General features: G+C 46.1%; 2 protein-coding genes across 2 annotated transcripts in view; both read left to right on the forward strand.

Annotated features, from left to right (window-relative positions):
• LOC143987097 (uncharacterized) overlaps nucleotides 1-15,446 on the forward strand; it is a 77,336-nt gene that overhangs the window by 61,148 nt on the left and 742 nt on the right. Inside the window, exons 4-6 of the mRNA XM_077485625.1 lie at nucleotides 9,068-9,203; nucleotides 13,301-13,378; nucleotides 13,890-13,973. Coding sequence (XP_077341751.1) covers nucleotides 9,068-9,203; nucleotides 13,301-13,378; nucleotides 13,890-13,930 — 255 coding nt within the window. The 3' untranslated portion in view covers nucleotides 13,931-13,973. The remainder of the gene's footprint in view (nucleotides 1-9,067; nucleotides 9,204-13,300; nucleotides 13,379-13,889; nucleotides 13,974-15,446) is intronic.
• LOC143987101 (calmodulin, striated muscle-like) overlaps nucleotides 1-15,446 on the forward strand; it is an 89,412-nt gene that overhangs the window by 15,392 nt on the left and 58,574 nt on the right. The gene's annotated exons all lie outside the window — the stretch shown is intronic.

Raw genomic sequence — 15,446 nt, forward strand, 5'->3', positions numbered from 1 at the left:
CACTGGCCAGAGCTTGCACAGTATGCAATTGAGCTACTGGCCTGTCCTGCATCCAGCGTTCTTTCGAAACGCACCTTCAGTGCTGCTGGTGGCTTTGTTACCGATCACAGGGTGCACCTGTCCACTGACTCGGTTGATCGATTGACCTTCATAAAGATGAATCAGTCTTGGATCACCCACAGCTACCAAGCACCTGAAGCTGATGTAACCGAATATTTTTTTTTTTGAAATATCACATCCCTTCAAGACTGCCTATGCTGATGCTGAGTGACTGCCCTGTTATGTTGATTGTCTATCCTCTTCCTCCTCTGCTGATATCTTGGAAGAACATTTTTGGTTCTGGGTGATGCCACCAGCCCAATTTTTCTGCCCCTGTTTAAGAGGGGCGTTTAATTCCAATTTTTGATGCAATGCTTTGCAGCAGGGCTCATTCCTGCACTACAACTAGAGTATATGGAAGAGGTTGCAGTGTCGCGGCACCAGCACCAGTGCCAGCAGCCCAATTTTTCAGCCCCTGTTTAACAGGGGTGTTTAATTACAATTTTTGATGCAATGCTTTGCAGCAGGGCTCATTCCTGCACCACAACTAGAGTATATGGGAGAGGTTGCAGTGTCGTGGCACCGGTGCATAAAGCCCAATTTTTCAGCCCCTGTTTAACAGGGGCGTTTAATTACAATTTTTGATGCAATGCTTTGCAGCAGGGCTCATTCCTGCACTACAACTAGAGTATATGGGAGAGGTTGCAGTGTCGTGGCACCAGTGCCTAAGGCCCAATTTTTCAGCCCCTGTTTAACAGGGGCATGTAATTACAATTCTTGATATAATATTTCACAGCAGGGCCCGTTCTTGTGCCCACCGAGAGTAACTGTGAGGACTTTTAGTGTTGTGGCACCAGCACCGGCACCACAACCACCAAAGGCCCAATTTTTCCACCACTGTTCAACAATGGCATGTAATTACAATTCTTGATATACCGTAATCGTTCACAGCAGGGTGCTCCAGCGTCCACCAAGAGTCACTTTGAGGGCTTACAATGTTGTGGCAACACCAACACCTTGTTCTGCCATTTCTGCAGAGCATATAGGGCAGGCCCCTACTTTCAAACATCCAACTTACAAACATTTCCTACTTGCAAACGGAAGGAGACAATAGCAAGCGAGATGAAAAAAGACGTTTGCACCGCCTGTATACTGCTGTTCTGAGTATATAGGGCCTGGGGGCCCCACGTCTTTCCTTTTTTTAATATGGGTACGGGGTTCACCTTAATATCCGTACAAGACCCAAAGGGGCTGGTAATGGGTAGGGGGGGCTATCCATGCCATTTTTCTCAATGATTTTCATCCATATTGCCGGAACCAGATATTACATTAAAATCGCAAGCAGTTTTAAATGACTTTTTTTCCGTTAAATGTAATTTTGTGCAGGGACTGTTCTAAACACGGGAAACACATGGCACTTCACAGGCATACTATAGACACCCCCCAGGCATGATATTTAAAGGAATATTTCACTTTTTTTTCACTTTAATCGTCATTAAAATCAGTGCTCCCGGAAAAACGTCAATTTTTTAAACATTTTAGGCATTGACCCATGTCCCCTGGGGCAGAAGCCAGGTCCCCAACCCCTTTTTAGGAAAATATCTTGCATATTAGCCATTAAAATTAGCACTTTATATTTCCATGCCCCAGTTGAAGACATTTATGTCGAAACGCGTCCGGCTAGCTGTTGGCACCCCACATTGCTTTTATTTCTATTTTTTATTTAGCTTTTATGTGATCACTAAGTCTTAATTTTTACCTAATTATTTGACTTCCAAATAAATTTGCCGGTTAAGACCGTCTGACCCGCACCATGTGGAGCTCTCTTTTTCTTTTTCTGTTTTTGGCTTAAAACCCACACCACCCTCTACCCCATATCTGGGGTTACCTGTGTCGATCGAGTCACGTCTGAGCTGGACAAGAGACTATCCTGGCGTTCCATTCGTGAGATATACCGTATGGTCTACAGCCGTTTGGAGTTTCCTTACCATCTTGACGGACCTTCATTGATCCATCCTTTGGTCCTAGGTCAGGACCGCAAGCCTTTCAGACTCAACTGTCGTAAGACCGTGTGAGTCCAACACAGCTGGTAAGAGTATCCATCTATTTTACTAATGTCTGCAGACAAGCTGATATACTTGGGTGTATCTGATTAGCAAGACCCCTACCTTCCTTGAAGCGGTCTAATCATTCCTGCACCAGTCACATCACGGAGTCGTTTTCCCCCATTTCAAATTGGACTTCTCTTATATGATCATGGACTTTCCTATGTGACCACTTTTTATAAATATTTCTTGTTTATGTGTGTGTTTATCACATTCACTATTGTAGAAGCGCTACACTATCTTTACCCCAAATTGTTTGTTTTAAGTGTTGGCAGCTGTTGTTTTCGATTAGTTAAGTCACAGCGCAGTGTTTTCCCCCCCTTTTTTTTATATTTCGAATGTTCGAGTCCCGTAGACTTCAATGGGGTTCTAAAGTTTACACAAATTTGCGGTCCGTTCGAAAGTTCTGGTGCGAACCGAACCGGGGGGTGTTCGGCTCATCCCTAACCACCACACTCTCCTGCCCCCCCCAGTGCTCTCCTCCACCACCACACTCTCCTGCCCCCACCGGTGCTCTCCTCCACCACCACACTCTCCTGCCCCCCCCCCCAGTGCTCTCCTCCACCACCACACTCTCCTGCCCCCCCCCCCGGTGCTCTCCTCCACCACCACACTCTCCTGCCCCCCCGGTGCTCTCCTCCACCACCACACTCTCCTGCCCCCACCGGTGCTCTCCTCCACCACCACACTCTCCTGCCCCCCCCAGTGCTCTCCTCCACCACCACACTCTCCTGCCCCCCCCAGTGCTCTCCTCCACCACCACACTCTCCTGCCCCCCCGGTGCTCTCCTCCACCACCACACTCTCCTGCCCCCCCAATGCTCTCCTCCACCACCACACTCTCCTGCCCCCCCAGTGCTCTCCTCCACCACCACACTCTCCTGCCCCCCCAGTGCTCTCCTCCACCACCACACTCTCCTGCCCCCCCAGTGCTCTCCTCCACCACCACACTCTCCTGCCCCCCCAAAGTTTTCTCCTCCCCTGTTCTTGCTGCCCCCCTGCTCTCCAGCTCTCCCCATTCTTCTCTAGCCACCATCCCAGTGCTCTCCCCCCTGTTGCCCCCCTGTTCCCCCAGTGCTCTCCACTCCACCCAGTGCTCCCCCCCTGTTCTCCCCCTACAGTGCTCTCCACTCCCCCCAGTCCTCTCCCCTCCATGCTCTCCCCCTGTTCTCCTCCCCAGTGCTCTCCCCCCTGTTCTTTCTCCCCCCCAGTGCTCCCCCCAGTGCTCTCATCTCCCCCCAGTGCTCCCCTCCTGTTCTCCCCCTACAGTGCTCTTCACTCCCCCCAGTCCTCTCCTCTCCATGCTCTCCCCCTTGTTCTCCTCCCCAGTGCTCTCCACTCCCTCCAGTGCTCTCCCCCCTGTTCTCCCCCCAGTGCTATCCCTCCTTTTCTTTCCAGTGCTCCCCCCCGTGCTCTCCTCTCCCCCCCAGTGCTCTCCCCCTGTTCCCCTGTTCTTTCCCCCACAGTGCTCTCCCCCCTGTTCTTTCTCCCCCCCCAGTGCTCTTCAGCTCTTCTCATCACTCTCCAGCCCCCACCCCAGTGCTCTCCAGCCCCCCCAGTGCTCTCTACCCTCCGTGCTCTCCACCACTGTTCTTTTTGGTTCCCCCCCAGCACTCCCCACTCCCCACCCCTGTACTCTCCACTCCCCCTGCATTTTGCCCCCACCCATGTGCTCTCCACCCCCCATAGTGCTCTCCAGTCCCCCGTGCTTTCCACCCCGTTCTTTCTGGCCCCCACTGGTGCTCTCAAGCTCTCGCCCCATTGCTCTCCACTCCCCCCTGTTTGTACCCCCCCAGTACTTTCCAGCCCCGTGCTCTCCACCCCTGTTTTTCTGCCCCCCCAGTGCTCTTCACCACCCCACACTCTTAGCCCCCCCCAGTGCTCTCAGCCTACCGTGCTCTCTACCCCTGTTCTTATTGCCCCCCCCCAGTGCTCTCAAGTTCCCCCCCAGCGCTCTCCGCTCCGCACCCCTGTGATCTCCACTCCCCTTCGCTCTTTGCCCCCACCCATGTGTTCTCCAACCCCGCCAGTACTCTTTTCTCCCCCTTCTCTCTAACTCCCACCCAGTGCTCTCCACTTCCCCAGGACCAGAGGGCAGGCTAACTGGGGCCGGAAAATTAGGACGGCTGAAGGTGCAGGTGGCCAGGGACCACTCCATCTCACAGCAGACAGATCCTCTGGAAGGAGCACCATCCCCATATAAAATGAGAACAGTCCCTTCCTGCTGCTGGCCGTCATGGATATCCTGCTGGCATGCAAGGTACCGTACCAAGCATCAACAACACACCTTCCCACAGACAGGCACTGCAGACTGGGACATGGGGCACAGGAGGGGCTGCAATGATGGGCACAGTGAGACTGCATTCATGGCACAGTAAAGCTGCATTTGATGGACACAGTGAGGCTGCATTTGGTGGGCACAGTGAGGCTGCATTTGGTGGGCACAGTGAGGCTGCATTGGTGGGCACAGTGAGGTTGCATTGGTGGGCATAGTGAGGCTGCATTTGGTGGGCACAGTGAGGCTGCATTTGGTGGGCACAGTGAGGCTGCATTTGGTGGGCACAGTGAGGCTGCATTGGTGGGCACAGTGAGGCTGCATTGGTGGGCACAGTGAGGCTGCATTGGTGGGCACAGTGAGGCTGCATTTGATGGGCACTGGTGAGGTTGCATTGAGCTCTTGCATCAAGTCTGCAGTCTCTGACCATCTCCTGTAGCATGTCTGCAGTCTCTGAGGGAGTCTGGAGAGGAGTCAAGAGTGGGATGGGGGTCATGGGAGAAGTCAGACTTGTGTGGACAGGAGACTATAGGATAAAACCAGTGCCACCAAGCTGGTGATTTCATATCTATATCTAATACTCTCTTCATCAAATGTGTTTTAAAATGTATGGTTTTCCCTTACATGAACAAGAAAATAATGACATTATGCTGTTGGGCTGGTATAATAATGCTGTGAGGCTGGTATGAAATTTTTTCCAGGGCTGCTTTTTGAAAGCATGGGCATCCGCAAGGTTACTCAGGTGGCTGTGTACCATGCCCATATAGCCTAGAGAATGTACATCTTTTTACATTGCAATACATCTGTTGTTGCCATATTTTTATCTTGATGAAAACAGCCTATACAGTGACAGTATGAGATCAAAATATGGCCACAACAGATGTATTGCAATGTAAAAAGATGTACATTCTCTAGGCTATATGGGCATGGAACACAGCCACCAGCGTAACTTCCAATACAAAGTGAAGATGAATTATCTGTTATATAACACATATATATTACCAGATTGTCGAAAAGGGGTGGAGCATGAGTGGCCTTAAAATGATGCCCCCCCCCCCCCCTGGAAAAAGTTCTGCGGATGCCCATGCATGACATACAAACAAACTGCTTCCCATGGATGTATTGATACACAAGGCAGACTTCTATGCAGGGCCGGATTAACATAGGGGCTATTGGAGCTGCAGCTCCAGGCCCCTTTCTCAAGATAGGCCCATTTGGCCAAAAAAAATAAAATAAATAAAAAAAATAAAAAAAAGATTGACTTCAAGGATTGTAGCTTGGCGATCAATCCTCACAGTGACCTTACATTTAGGGGGTAAGTAGCTAAAGACCCACTCCAGCGCTGGTTAAAATATGGGTCTGCCATCATCTATGGTTCCGGAGATACAAGGCTGCTTGCACAGCCTATCAGAAGCTACATACAGAGCGGCAGTTTAAATACAAGCTGACACACTCTGCAGCAGACTGAGAGGATGAACTCACAGTGCTTATAATAATTATTTGTATATTACTTATGATAGTTAAACCCCTCGCCACCCAGGCCCATTCTGAGACTTCTCTCCTACATGTAAAAATCATCATTTCTTTTTATGCTAGAAAATTACTCAGAACCCTCAAGCATTATATATTGTTTTAGCAGACACCCTATGGAATAAAATGGTGGTCTTTGCAACTTTTTATGTTACACGATATTTGCTCAGCAATTTTTCAAACTTTTTTTGGAAAGAAGCTGTTTCATTCATAAAAAAAATAAAACACTAAAGTGAGCACAAATTTTTGTTGTATACCATGCGATGCTTTACATTTTTTTTTACAGGTTACATGTTTAGAGTTACAGAGGAGGTCTAGTGCTAGAATTATTGCTCTGGCTCTAACGATCGTGGCGTATGTAACCTGTGTGTATCTGGCTCTGATACTAACCAGTGCCTACCCAGGGACTGACTAGTATCTCTCCCCAGCCTGTCCCCACACACCCTCTCACCTGCTGACCTGTGAATGGGGCAATCACTCCCACAGTGTTATTGTGTTCTGCCAGTGAATACAATACAATGTTGCTAACTATAGCTGGCAGCACTGATTGTTTTGAGGAAAACCTGACAGGCTGGTTGTACTCAAGTCAGTTAATAGGTTGACTTGTGTAAAACCAGCTAGCCCATACATAGATCGACTATGGCTGGTCTCTGTTTAATTGGTGTAATTTCAATACATGTATGGTCCACTTAACCACTACGCAGTCCTTAAACATCCTTCCACAAACCTTTACATTTTTCCTTCCCAGATTACTTCATCCTCCTTTCCTATACATAGTGCCCACTGTCATACTCTCCACACTTCTCTCCTATACATAGTGCCCACTGTCATACCCTCCCCATTTCTCTCCTATACATAATGCCCACTGTCATATCCTACACACTCCTCTCTTGTATATAGTGCCCGCTGTCATACACTTCTCTCCTGTACATAGTGCCCACTGTCGTACCCTCCACACTCCTCTCCTATACATAGTGCCCACCGTCATACCCTCCATACTCCTCTCCTGTACATACTACTCACTGTCATACCCTCCACACTCCTCTCCTATAAATAGTGCCCACTGTCATACCTCCAACACTTCTCTCCAATACATAGTGCCCACCGTAATACCCTCCCTCCACACTCCTCTCCTGTAATTACTGCTTACTGTCCTACTCTCCACACTTCTCTCCTGTACATAGTGCCCACTGTCATACCCTCCACACTCTTCTCTTATACATAGTGCCCAATGCCATACCCTCTACACTCCTCTGCCCCCCCCCCTCCTGCCGCCCTCCCGTGCTTGTACCGACTCACCGTTTCCATCGGTGAGTCGGTCACAGGATCCGCCGGCCACAGCAAGTTATCATAGAGATTTCCGGCGGACTAGATCGTCCCCATGATCGTTCGGAGGCCGGGTGCGATGTTATGACGTCACGCCCGGCCTCTGTATTCAAATTAACGGCGCCAATCTGGCTAGGAAGCCAGGATCGGTTTTATTTTTTTTATTCTTCCCAGCCTAGAGGTGAGATACGGGGTCTTATTGACCCCATATCTCACTGTAAATATGTCCGATCATGCCATATTTCATATTACAAGGGATGTTTACATTCCTTGTAATAGGAATAAAAGTCATCAATTTTTTTTATTTATTTTTTTAAGTGTAAAACTAAAAAAATAAAATAAAATTAACAATAAAAAAAATAAAAATAAATTTAAAGCGCCCCTGTCCCCGTGAGCTCGCACACAGAAGCGAACGCATATGTAAGTCCCGCCCACATATGAAAACGGTGTTCAAACCACACATGTGAGGTATTGCTGCGAACGTTAGAGCGAGAGCAATAATTCTAGCCCTAGACCTCCTCTGTAACCCAAAATATGTAACTAGTAAAAAAATGTAAAGCGTCGCCTATGGGGATTTTTAAATACCAAAGTTTGGCGCCATTCCACGAGTGCGTGCAATTTTGAAGCGTGACATATTGGGTATCTATTTACTCGGCGTATCCTCCTCTTTCACATTATGCAAAAAAAATTGGCTAACTTTACTGTTTTTTTTTTAAGCATGAAACAGTTTTTTTTCTGAAAAAAACGTGTTAGAAAAATTGCTGCGCAAATACCGTGCGAGATAAAAAGTTGCAACGAGCGCCATTGTATTCTCTAGGGTCTTTGCTAAAAAAACATATATAATGTTTGGGGGTTCTATGTAATTTTCTAGCAAAAAAATTTGGAATTTTTTGCATGTAGGAGAGAAATGTAAGAATTGGCCTGGATGCAAAGTGGTTAAAATTATACTGAATATCCTCAATGTTACCAGCTCTAGAATGGGCACTTTTGTCAGTTTAACTAAAGGAAATCTCACAGTCCTCATATTTTGTTCTGCCCCATTATTAGTACTTATTTAATTTTAATAAATTACTATTGTGATGTATAGAGGAACATAGGGGATGTCAGCTACTCTAAATATAGCACTTGTAAAAAAAGCGTCCCTGAAATTATTTTTGAAATGTTGACAACTATGCACTTAGGCACTGCCCAAGGGCCACAGGGTCAGTAGGGGGCCCCATGAGAGGCTCCTGTGATATAACGCGGTAGTAAACTTTTCTAACATTACTACTTTTTAGAGGCCCTGGGGTAGGTTATGCCATAATGTACAAGTATGCACAGCATATTAGCACATTAGGGCACACTTAAATTGTCAGACTGAGCCCTCCAGTGCTGTGCTGTGATCAATCCGGCGGGGCCTGGGCACTTCCATCTTCACCCGGTCTTCCTTCTGGGTTCTGTGCCTTCGGTCACTTGCCTTGGCCAGGCTGCGTTGATGTCATTCCCACACATGCTCATGTGCATCCTCTCTCTCACCCCCCCTTTCTCTCTCATCCTCCCTCCCTTACCTCTCACACCTCTTTCATCCCCTTTCTCTCTCGCTTTCTCTCTCTCCTTTTCTCTCTCTCTCATCCTTCCTCTCTCTCTTTAATTTAATTTGTTATAACAAATCATAGTTTGCATTTTTATTTATTTATTGTTTATAAAAGGCCCCACCAAAATCCTCAGCACCAGGCCCATGATGTTCTTAATCTGGCCCTGCTTCTATGTAATTCACTTTGTAAAGTCCTCTACAATCTTTAACTGTTTTCTAGGATAGCGATGGCTTCATTACTGCTGATGAGCTTCGTCTTATTATGGTAAACTATGGTTATAAAGCAACAGATGAAGATCTTGATGAAATGATCAGGGAAGCAGATATTGATGAAGATGGTAAAGTAAATTACGAAGGTAGGTTGCTTCTTGATCAGTCTTTGTACTCTTTTGCTTATTGGGACATCGGGCCTCTTGTTGGCAGGGAAACTATTCCCATGCACACTCTGTGTGAGCACAGCCAGATGTATACCCTGTACAAGTCAATGGTCTGCTCTGTGTATTTCACATGTAACCATGCATTAGGGCCTCTGATGGTCCCTGGACAGTTTGTGTCTAGGACTGGCAGTTCTAGCTCCAGTTCCCAGTCCAGCTTGTACCTGGACAGAAAAGCACTCTGCTATGGCTGTATAGTTTCGCTACATTTGTACGCAGCAGTCTAATTGCCCGACTGAAGTGTCACTAAACCCACATCATAAAAAGCTATCAATAAATGGTGTGTTACATGCTGTCCATACTCAGTCACTATGAGATTCATTTTCTCTATTTTGCAAAAAAACTGGTTGATCCTGCTGCTCTATAGCTCCCCCTCCTGTCCATGTCCAAAATTCAGCTAGAGATTTTGCAGCTGTGGAGGCAACTCTGCACATGCTCAGTTTTCAGTGAGTTTCTATGCTGAGCATTTCCTCCCTATCACATCTGAGCAGCCCATGGGATTATAGAGTCACACATCTGGGTGTATACACAGTGGTAAATGACAGCCCAGTTCCTCCCTCCTTCTGCCAGTCACAGCCTGTGACTGGCAGAAATCTACCCACACTATGTTATTGCCAAAAATAATAAAGATTTGATTTCAACTATAGATTTGTATGACAATTTTAAACATTTTATTGATATTATTTATTTATTTTTTACTCTGAATTCTGAAAACTTTTATTTTTTTTATTTTGCACATGTGACCAGCAGCAGAGGACTAGTTTCCCTGCAGACAGGCTGGGAAAGAGCTGGGTCATGTGGCAGCTATATATCAATTAGGAGAAAAGGTACTCATTTTTTTTTTTTTTTTTTTATTTAAATAATTACAGTGCTATCATCCCCATACAGAAATAGAAGGAGCAATATCAAATAAACTGTGTATGTTTAGTATCACTTTAAAGTGGTTGTAAACCCTTACAAACCACTTTGACCTACAGGTAAGCCTAGATAAAGGCTTACCTGTAGGTCCAAGAAATATCTCCTAAACCTGCACGGTTTAGGAGATATTTGCCAAAGGACGGGCATAGACAGCGGCGCGCAGGCGCACTGAGCGGGCCACTGTTAACGGCGATATGCCGCGAGTGGCAGCTTCCCTGCGCATGCGCGGGAGTGACGTCATCACGGCTCCATCGAATGACAGCGCCGGAGCAGCGAGACCGACCAAGAAGATGGAGGCTCCGTACACAAGGGGACAGCGGTGACTTCGCTGGCACCTGTGTCAGGTAAGTGACACATAATGGACTACAATGCGATTAGGGATGAGCTTCGAGTTCGAGTCGAATTCATGTTCGACTCGAACATTGCCTGTTCAGCGAACAGTGAACAATTTAGGCTGTTCGCGGCAAATTCAAAAAGCCGGGAACACCCTATACAAATCTATGGGAGAAATCTAAAGTGCTAATTTTAAAGGGTAATATGGAGGTTACTGTCCTAAAAAGTGTTTGGAGACCCGGGTCCTGCCCCAGGGGACATGGATCAATGCAAAAAAAAGTTTTAAAAACGGCAGTTTTTTCAGGAGCAGTGATTTTAATAATGATTAAAGTGAAACAATAAAAGTGTAATATTCCTTTAAATGTGGTACGTGGGGGGTGTCTATAGTATGCCTGTGAAGGGGCGCATGTTTCTGGTGCTTAGAACTGTCCCTGCACAAAGTGTCATTTGTGCAGGAAAAAAAGTCTCTTGCGGCTATATTGTCGGCTCCCGTAATACAGAGTGAGTGTTCTCTGTATTAGCCGACAATTCATTCATTCATTGATAAAAAAAAAAAAAAATGCGTGGGGGTTCCCCTAAATTCTGGTATGGATATTAAGGGGAACCCCGCATCAAATAAAAAAAAATTGACGTGGGGGTCCCCCTAAAAATCCATACCAGACCCTTTATCCGAGCACGCAACCTGGCCGGCCGCAGGAAAAGAGGGGGGGACGAGAGCGGCCCCCCTCCCTCCTGAACCGTACCAGGCCACATGCCCTCCACATTGGGAGGATGCTTTGGGGGTCTGTGACCCCTCAAAGTACCATGTCCCCATGTTGATGGGGACAAGGGCCTCATCCCCCACAACCCTGAGCGGTGGTTGTGGGGGTCTGCGGGCGGGGGGCTTATCAGAATCTGGAAGCCCCCTTAACAAGGGGACCCCCAGATCCCAGCCCCCCCTGTTTGAAATGGTAAGGGGGTACAAAAGTACCCCTACCATTTCACAAAGAAAGTGTAAAAATGGTTAAATAAGACAAACACACTTTTGAAAAATTCCTTTATTAAAAATAAAAAAAAATAAAAAAAAGATTCCAGCGGTGGTAATCCACTCCTCCTATCCAGCGATGGATGATCATATCCAGCGACGGGGGAATCTCTCAGTCCAGCGCTGTCCATACATCCGTCTTCTGTCTCCACTCCGGAGACACTGCGGGGATCCCAGCGCTGACGTTTCTTATATTAGGAGGGCAGGGCCACCCGTCACCTGACCCCGTCCACTCTGATGCTGGTGAGGGGAGCCAGGGGTTCCCCAGTGACGTATGGGTGACCCCGCCCCCTCTAATGTAACGGAAACCTCGGTTCGCAGGTTCTGGTGCGAACCGAACAGGGGGGTGTTCGGCTCATCCCTATATGCGATACATAGTAGTCCATTATGCTTTAATTTGCAGGGAATCAAAGAGGAAGTAAACCCATCAGGGTTTACTTCCTCTTTAAGTGCCTCTCTAGCTAAATGTAGAAGTCATCTTTTCTGTGTGGGATTTAGTTGGGCTGATTATAGAATCCAGGCAGTTCTCACCGGTCACTACTGCAGGATAGAACATAAATACCGATGTACTATGGCATACCTCCCAACTGTCCCTGATTTCAAGGGACTGTCCCTGATTTGAAGCAATGTCCCTCTGTCCCTCTTTCCTCCTCATTTGTCCCTCATTTTTATCTGATCTATATAGATGTATATAAAATGCACTTTTTTTTTTATAATTTTTTCTAAATTGCTGCATTTGTAAATTCCAAAATCCAATATAAAGGAATAGTGGTAAAAAAAAACACTTGTGGGTTTAACCAATCTTAATTTTTGTTTGTACAATTCTCTTTTTAAGAGGGTGTGGCAAGGGGTGTGTCCTATGCCTGCATACTTTTTTGTGATAGGTGTCCCTCATTCCCATCTCAAAAAGTTGGGAGGTATGCTATGGTGTGGTTCCCTTCCCTCCATTCAAGTTCTGTAGCTTTTGACACATAGAGCACATGTGGCTACATATATTCTGGAGTAAAGTCTCAAAGTTTACATTGTCTAAGCACGCTCTGACCCCCCCTCCAGCAGTGATTGGCTACCCAGCTCAGTCTGCTAACCCCAGCAGTGACTTTGCAGAATATTGATCTCTAATGCAGCACAGAAGGGTAGGTAGGGGGAGGGGTTAGCAGGTCACGCTAAGCTGCTGGGGAGGCAACACAACTTAGTACTTTTGCTTTGAGATTGACAATTGTTTGTTCCACAATGTCCACAGCTACAAAGGTTAGTGTGGACTTGTTTTTTTAAAGCTCATGAATCACTTTTTGGGAATATATAAATGCTGGAATGTCCCTACCCTGGCCAAAGGGGCACTACCACAGATATTAAATCCAAAATCAATTAAACGCAATCTTTAGATGTGGTAAGTGCATTTGTTTTCTTTTTTAGGCTTTTCCCCCTCTCTGTTTTCACTTGATGATCCAGCCAGTAATACATCACCTGTATTAGGGTGCCTACTCTCTGGATGAGGGAGCAACAGACACCTTTGGACAGCGGCGTTATTAATAATGGGGGGAGGGGAGTGTTAGATGCACTAGCAGATTTAGATGCACAAACAAACTGAAGCCAAACTCCAGCTCACACGTTTTTAAGCAGTTGCAGTAACAATGTTTTCTTTTGGGATATAGGTTTTACATAAATAAATAAAAGATGATCAGTGTAAGCACCCCTGTCAGTGTTAAATTGTTTATCTCAACACTCTTAACCATTGCATCTGCAGAAATGATTGGTCCAATTAAAAACCTACTTGAACAAAAGAAAAAAGAACAAGAAAACGAACGTACCACATCTGAAACAGGTAAGCAACAATATAATGCTTGATTTTGGGTTGAAGACCGCTTTACTGCAAATTATAATTTAAATTAGTTGGTGAGAAGAGCTGGGATTTGCTGCTGTAATGGTGAGGATGATTTGCTCCACATTGGCTGCAGCTAGAAGTCAGCGAGGCCTTGTTCAAAAGCAAATTTTAGTTGCCCTGAATCACTGTCAGGTGATTTGGGCTTTCTTTTTTACCCTGATGATCCAGCCAGTAACACACCTCGTGTATTAGGGTGCTTATTCTGTGGATGAGGGAGCAACAGACATCGTTGGACAGTAGCACAGTTAATAATAGCGGGGGGGGGGGGTAGTTTTAGATGCACTAGCAGATTTAGAGATACAAACTGAAAGCAAACTCCAGCTGTTATAGTAACAATTTTTTTTATTTTCAGATAAAGGTTTTTACACAAATAGATAAAGGCTGCTCATTGTAAGCACCCCTGTCAGTGTTAAATGATTTATCTCAACACTCTTAACCGTTATATCTGCAGGTTTGATTGGTCTGGTGCAAAACCTACTTGAAAAAAAATAGATGAACAAAAACCTGAAAACGAACGCACCACATCTAAAATATGGTAAGCTGCAATATAATGCTTGCTTTTGGGGTTAAGACTGCTTTGCTGCAAATTATAATTTATATTAGTTGGTGAGAAGAGTTTGGACTTACTGCTGTAATGGTGAGGATGATTTGCTCCACATTGGCTGCAGCTATAAGTCAGCGAGGCCTTGTTCAAAAGCAAATTTTAGTTGCCCTGAATCACTGTCAGGTCCCTACACACACTCCGATACTCCTATATATATTAAAATGTATTAAAACATGGATGGTGTCAGTAGAGTAGAGATTAGTGTCAGTAGAGCAGTGGACATGTCAGTAGGACAGAGATCGGTGTCAGTAGAGCAGAGATTGGTGTCAGTAGAGCAGAGATTGGTGTCAGTAGAGCAGAGATTGGTGTCAGTAGTGCAGTGGATGGTGTCAGTAGTGCAGTGGACGTGTCAGTAGAGCAGAGATCGGTGTCAGTAGAGCAGAGATTGGTGTCAGTAGAGCAGTGGATGGTGTCAGTAGCAGGGGGAATCTGCGCTGCACCGGGTGAGTAGGGTGTACCCAGGTATAGCCGACACACCCCATATGCACACCTATGTTTGCATGAAACTTTTCCTTAGAAGCATTCATTCTGGTGCAATTGCTAAACAAAAAAAAAACTTGTCGCCAGCTTAAATTCCCACAATAAGATTTCAGAGATCCCTAATCAACCTGCCAAATTTATATTTAATAAATAAATCTTTAATCGAAATGCCTCCTATATAACCAGGTGAAGCTTAGAATGTTTTTGGCATTTCACAAGCTTGAAAGGCTACTGTTATTGGATAATCTAGCTGCTGGTGGTGGGCTCTTTAATATTGGCTAGTGAAAGAACCACTATGGATAGCTGCTGGCACATTACCTGTTGGTGGTGGGTTCTTTAAATGATAACTCCACTTTTGTGGGGAAAAAAATCTAGCAAATAAAAAATATAGCATATACAATTGTGACACAAACCATATTGTAATTTAAAACAGAAGTATAGGTTTGTTTCTTTTTTCCCCCATCATACTTACCTAGGTGGATGCTGCATCTGTCCCCCTGGCACCTCTACACTGAGAACCCAGCGATCGAACACCGCCGATTGGCTCGGTTCTCACAGCTCCCAGAGCTGTTGCCTCTCAATCAGTAGCTCTCCTCTCTGCTCCTCCACTCTCACTGAGCTGTGGAGGGGGCGGGGATCAGCCGTCTCCAGCTCTCAGTGGCTCGCTGGGAAGCTGAGACTGGTGTCAGTCCAGGCGCCTGGCGGATCCAGACTTTATTGTCAGGATGATGTGGTGCCTGGACTGATTCCAGTGACATCAGCAGAGAGCGGACTTCAGACCGCTTTCTGCTAAAAACGGGTCACAGAAGTGCAAAACAAATTCTACTCCTGTGATCCATAGGAGAAGCCCAGCCAAACGAGCTCAGGCTGGACTTCTCCTTTAATGTTATTAACAATTTCCTTTTAAATCCGCAGCACTGTAAT

Source organism: Lithobates pipiens, unplaced genomic scaffold (assembly GCF_037356315.1).
Source record: "Lithobates pipiens isolate NorthernLeopardFrog02 unplaced genomic scaffold, aLitPip1_a1.2 Scaffold_18, whole genome shotgun sequence".
NCBI classification, from domain to species: domain Eukaryota; kingdom Metazoa; phylum Chordata; class Amphibia; order Anura; family Ranidae; genus Lithobates; species Lithobates pipiens.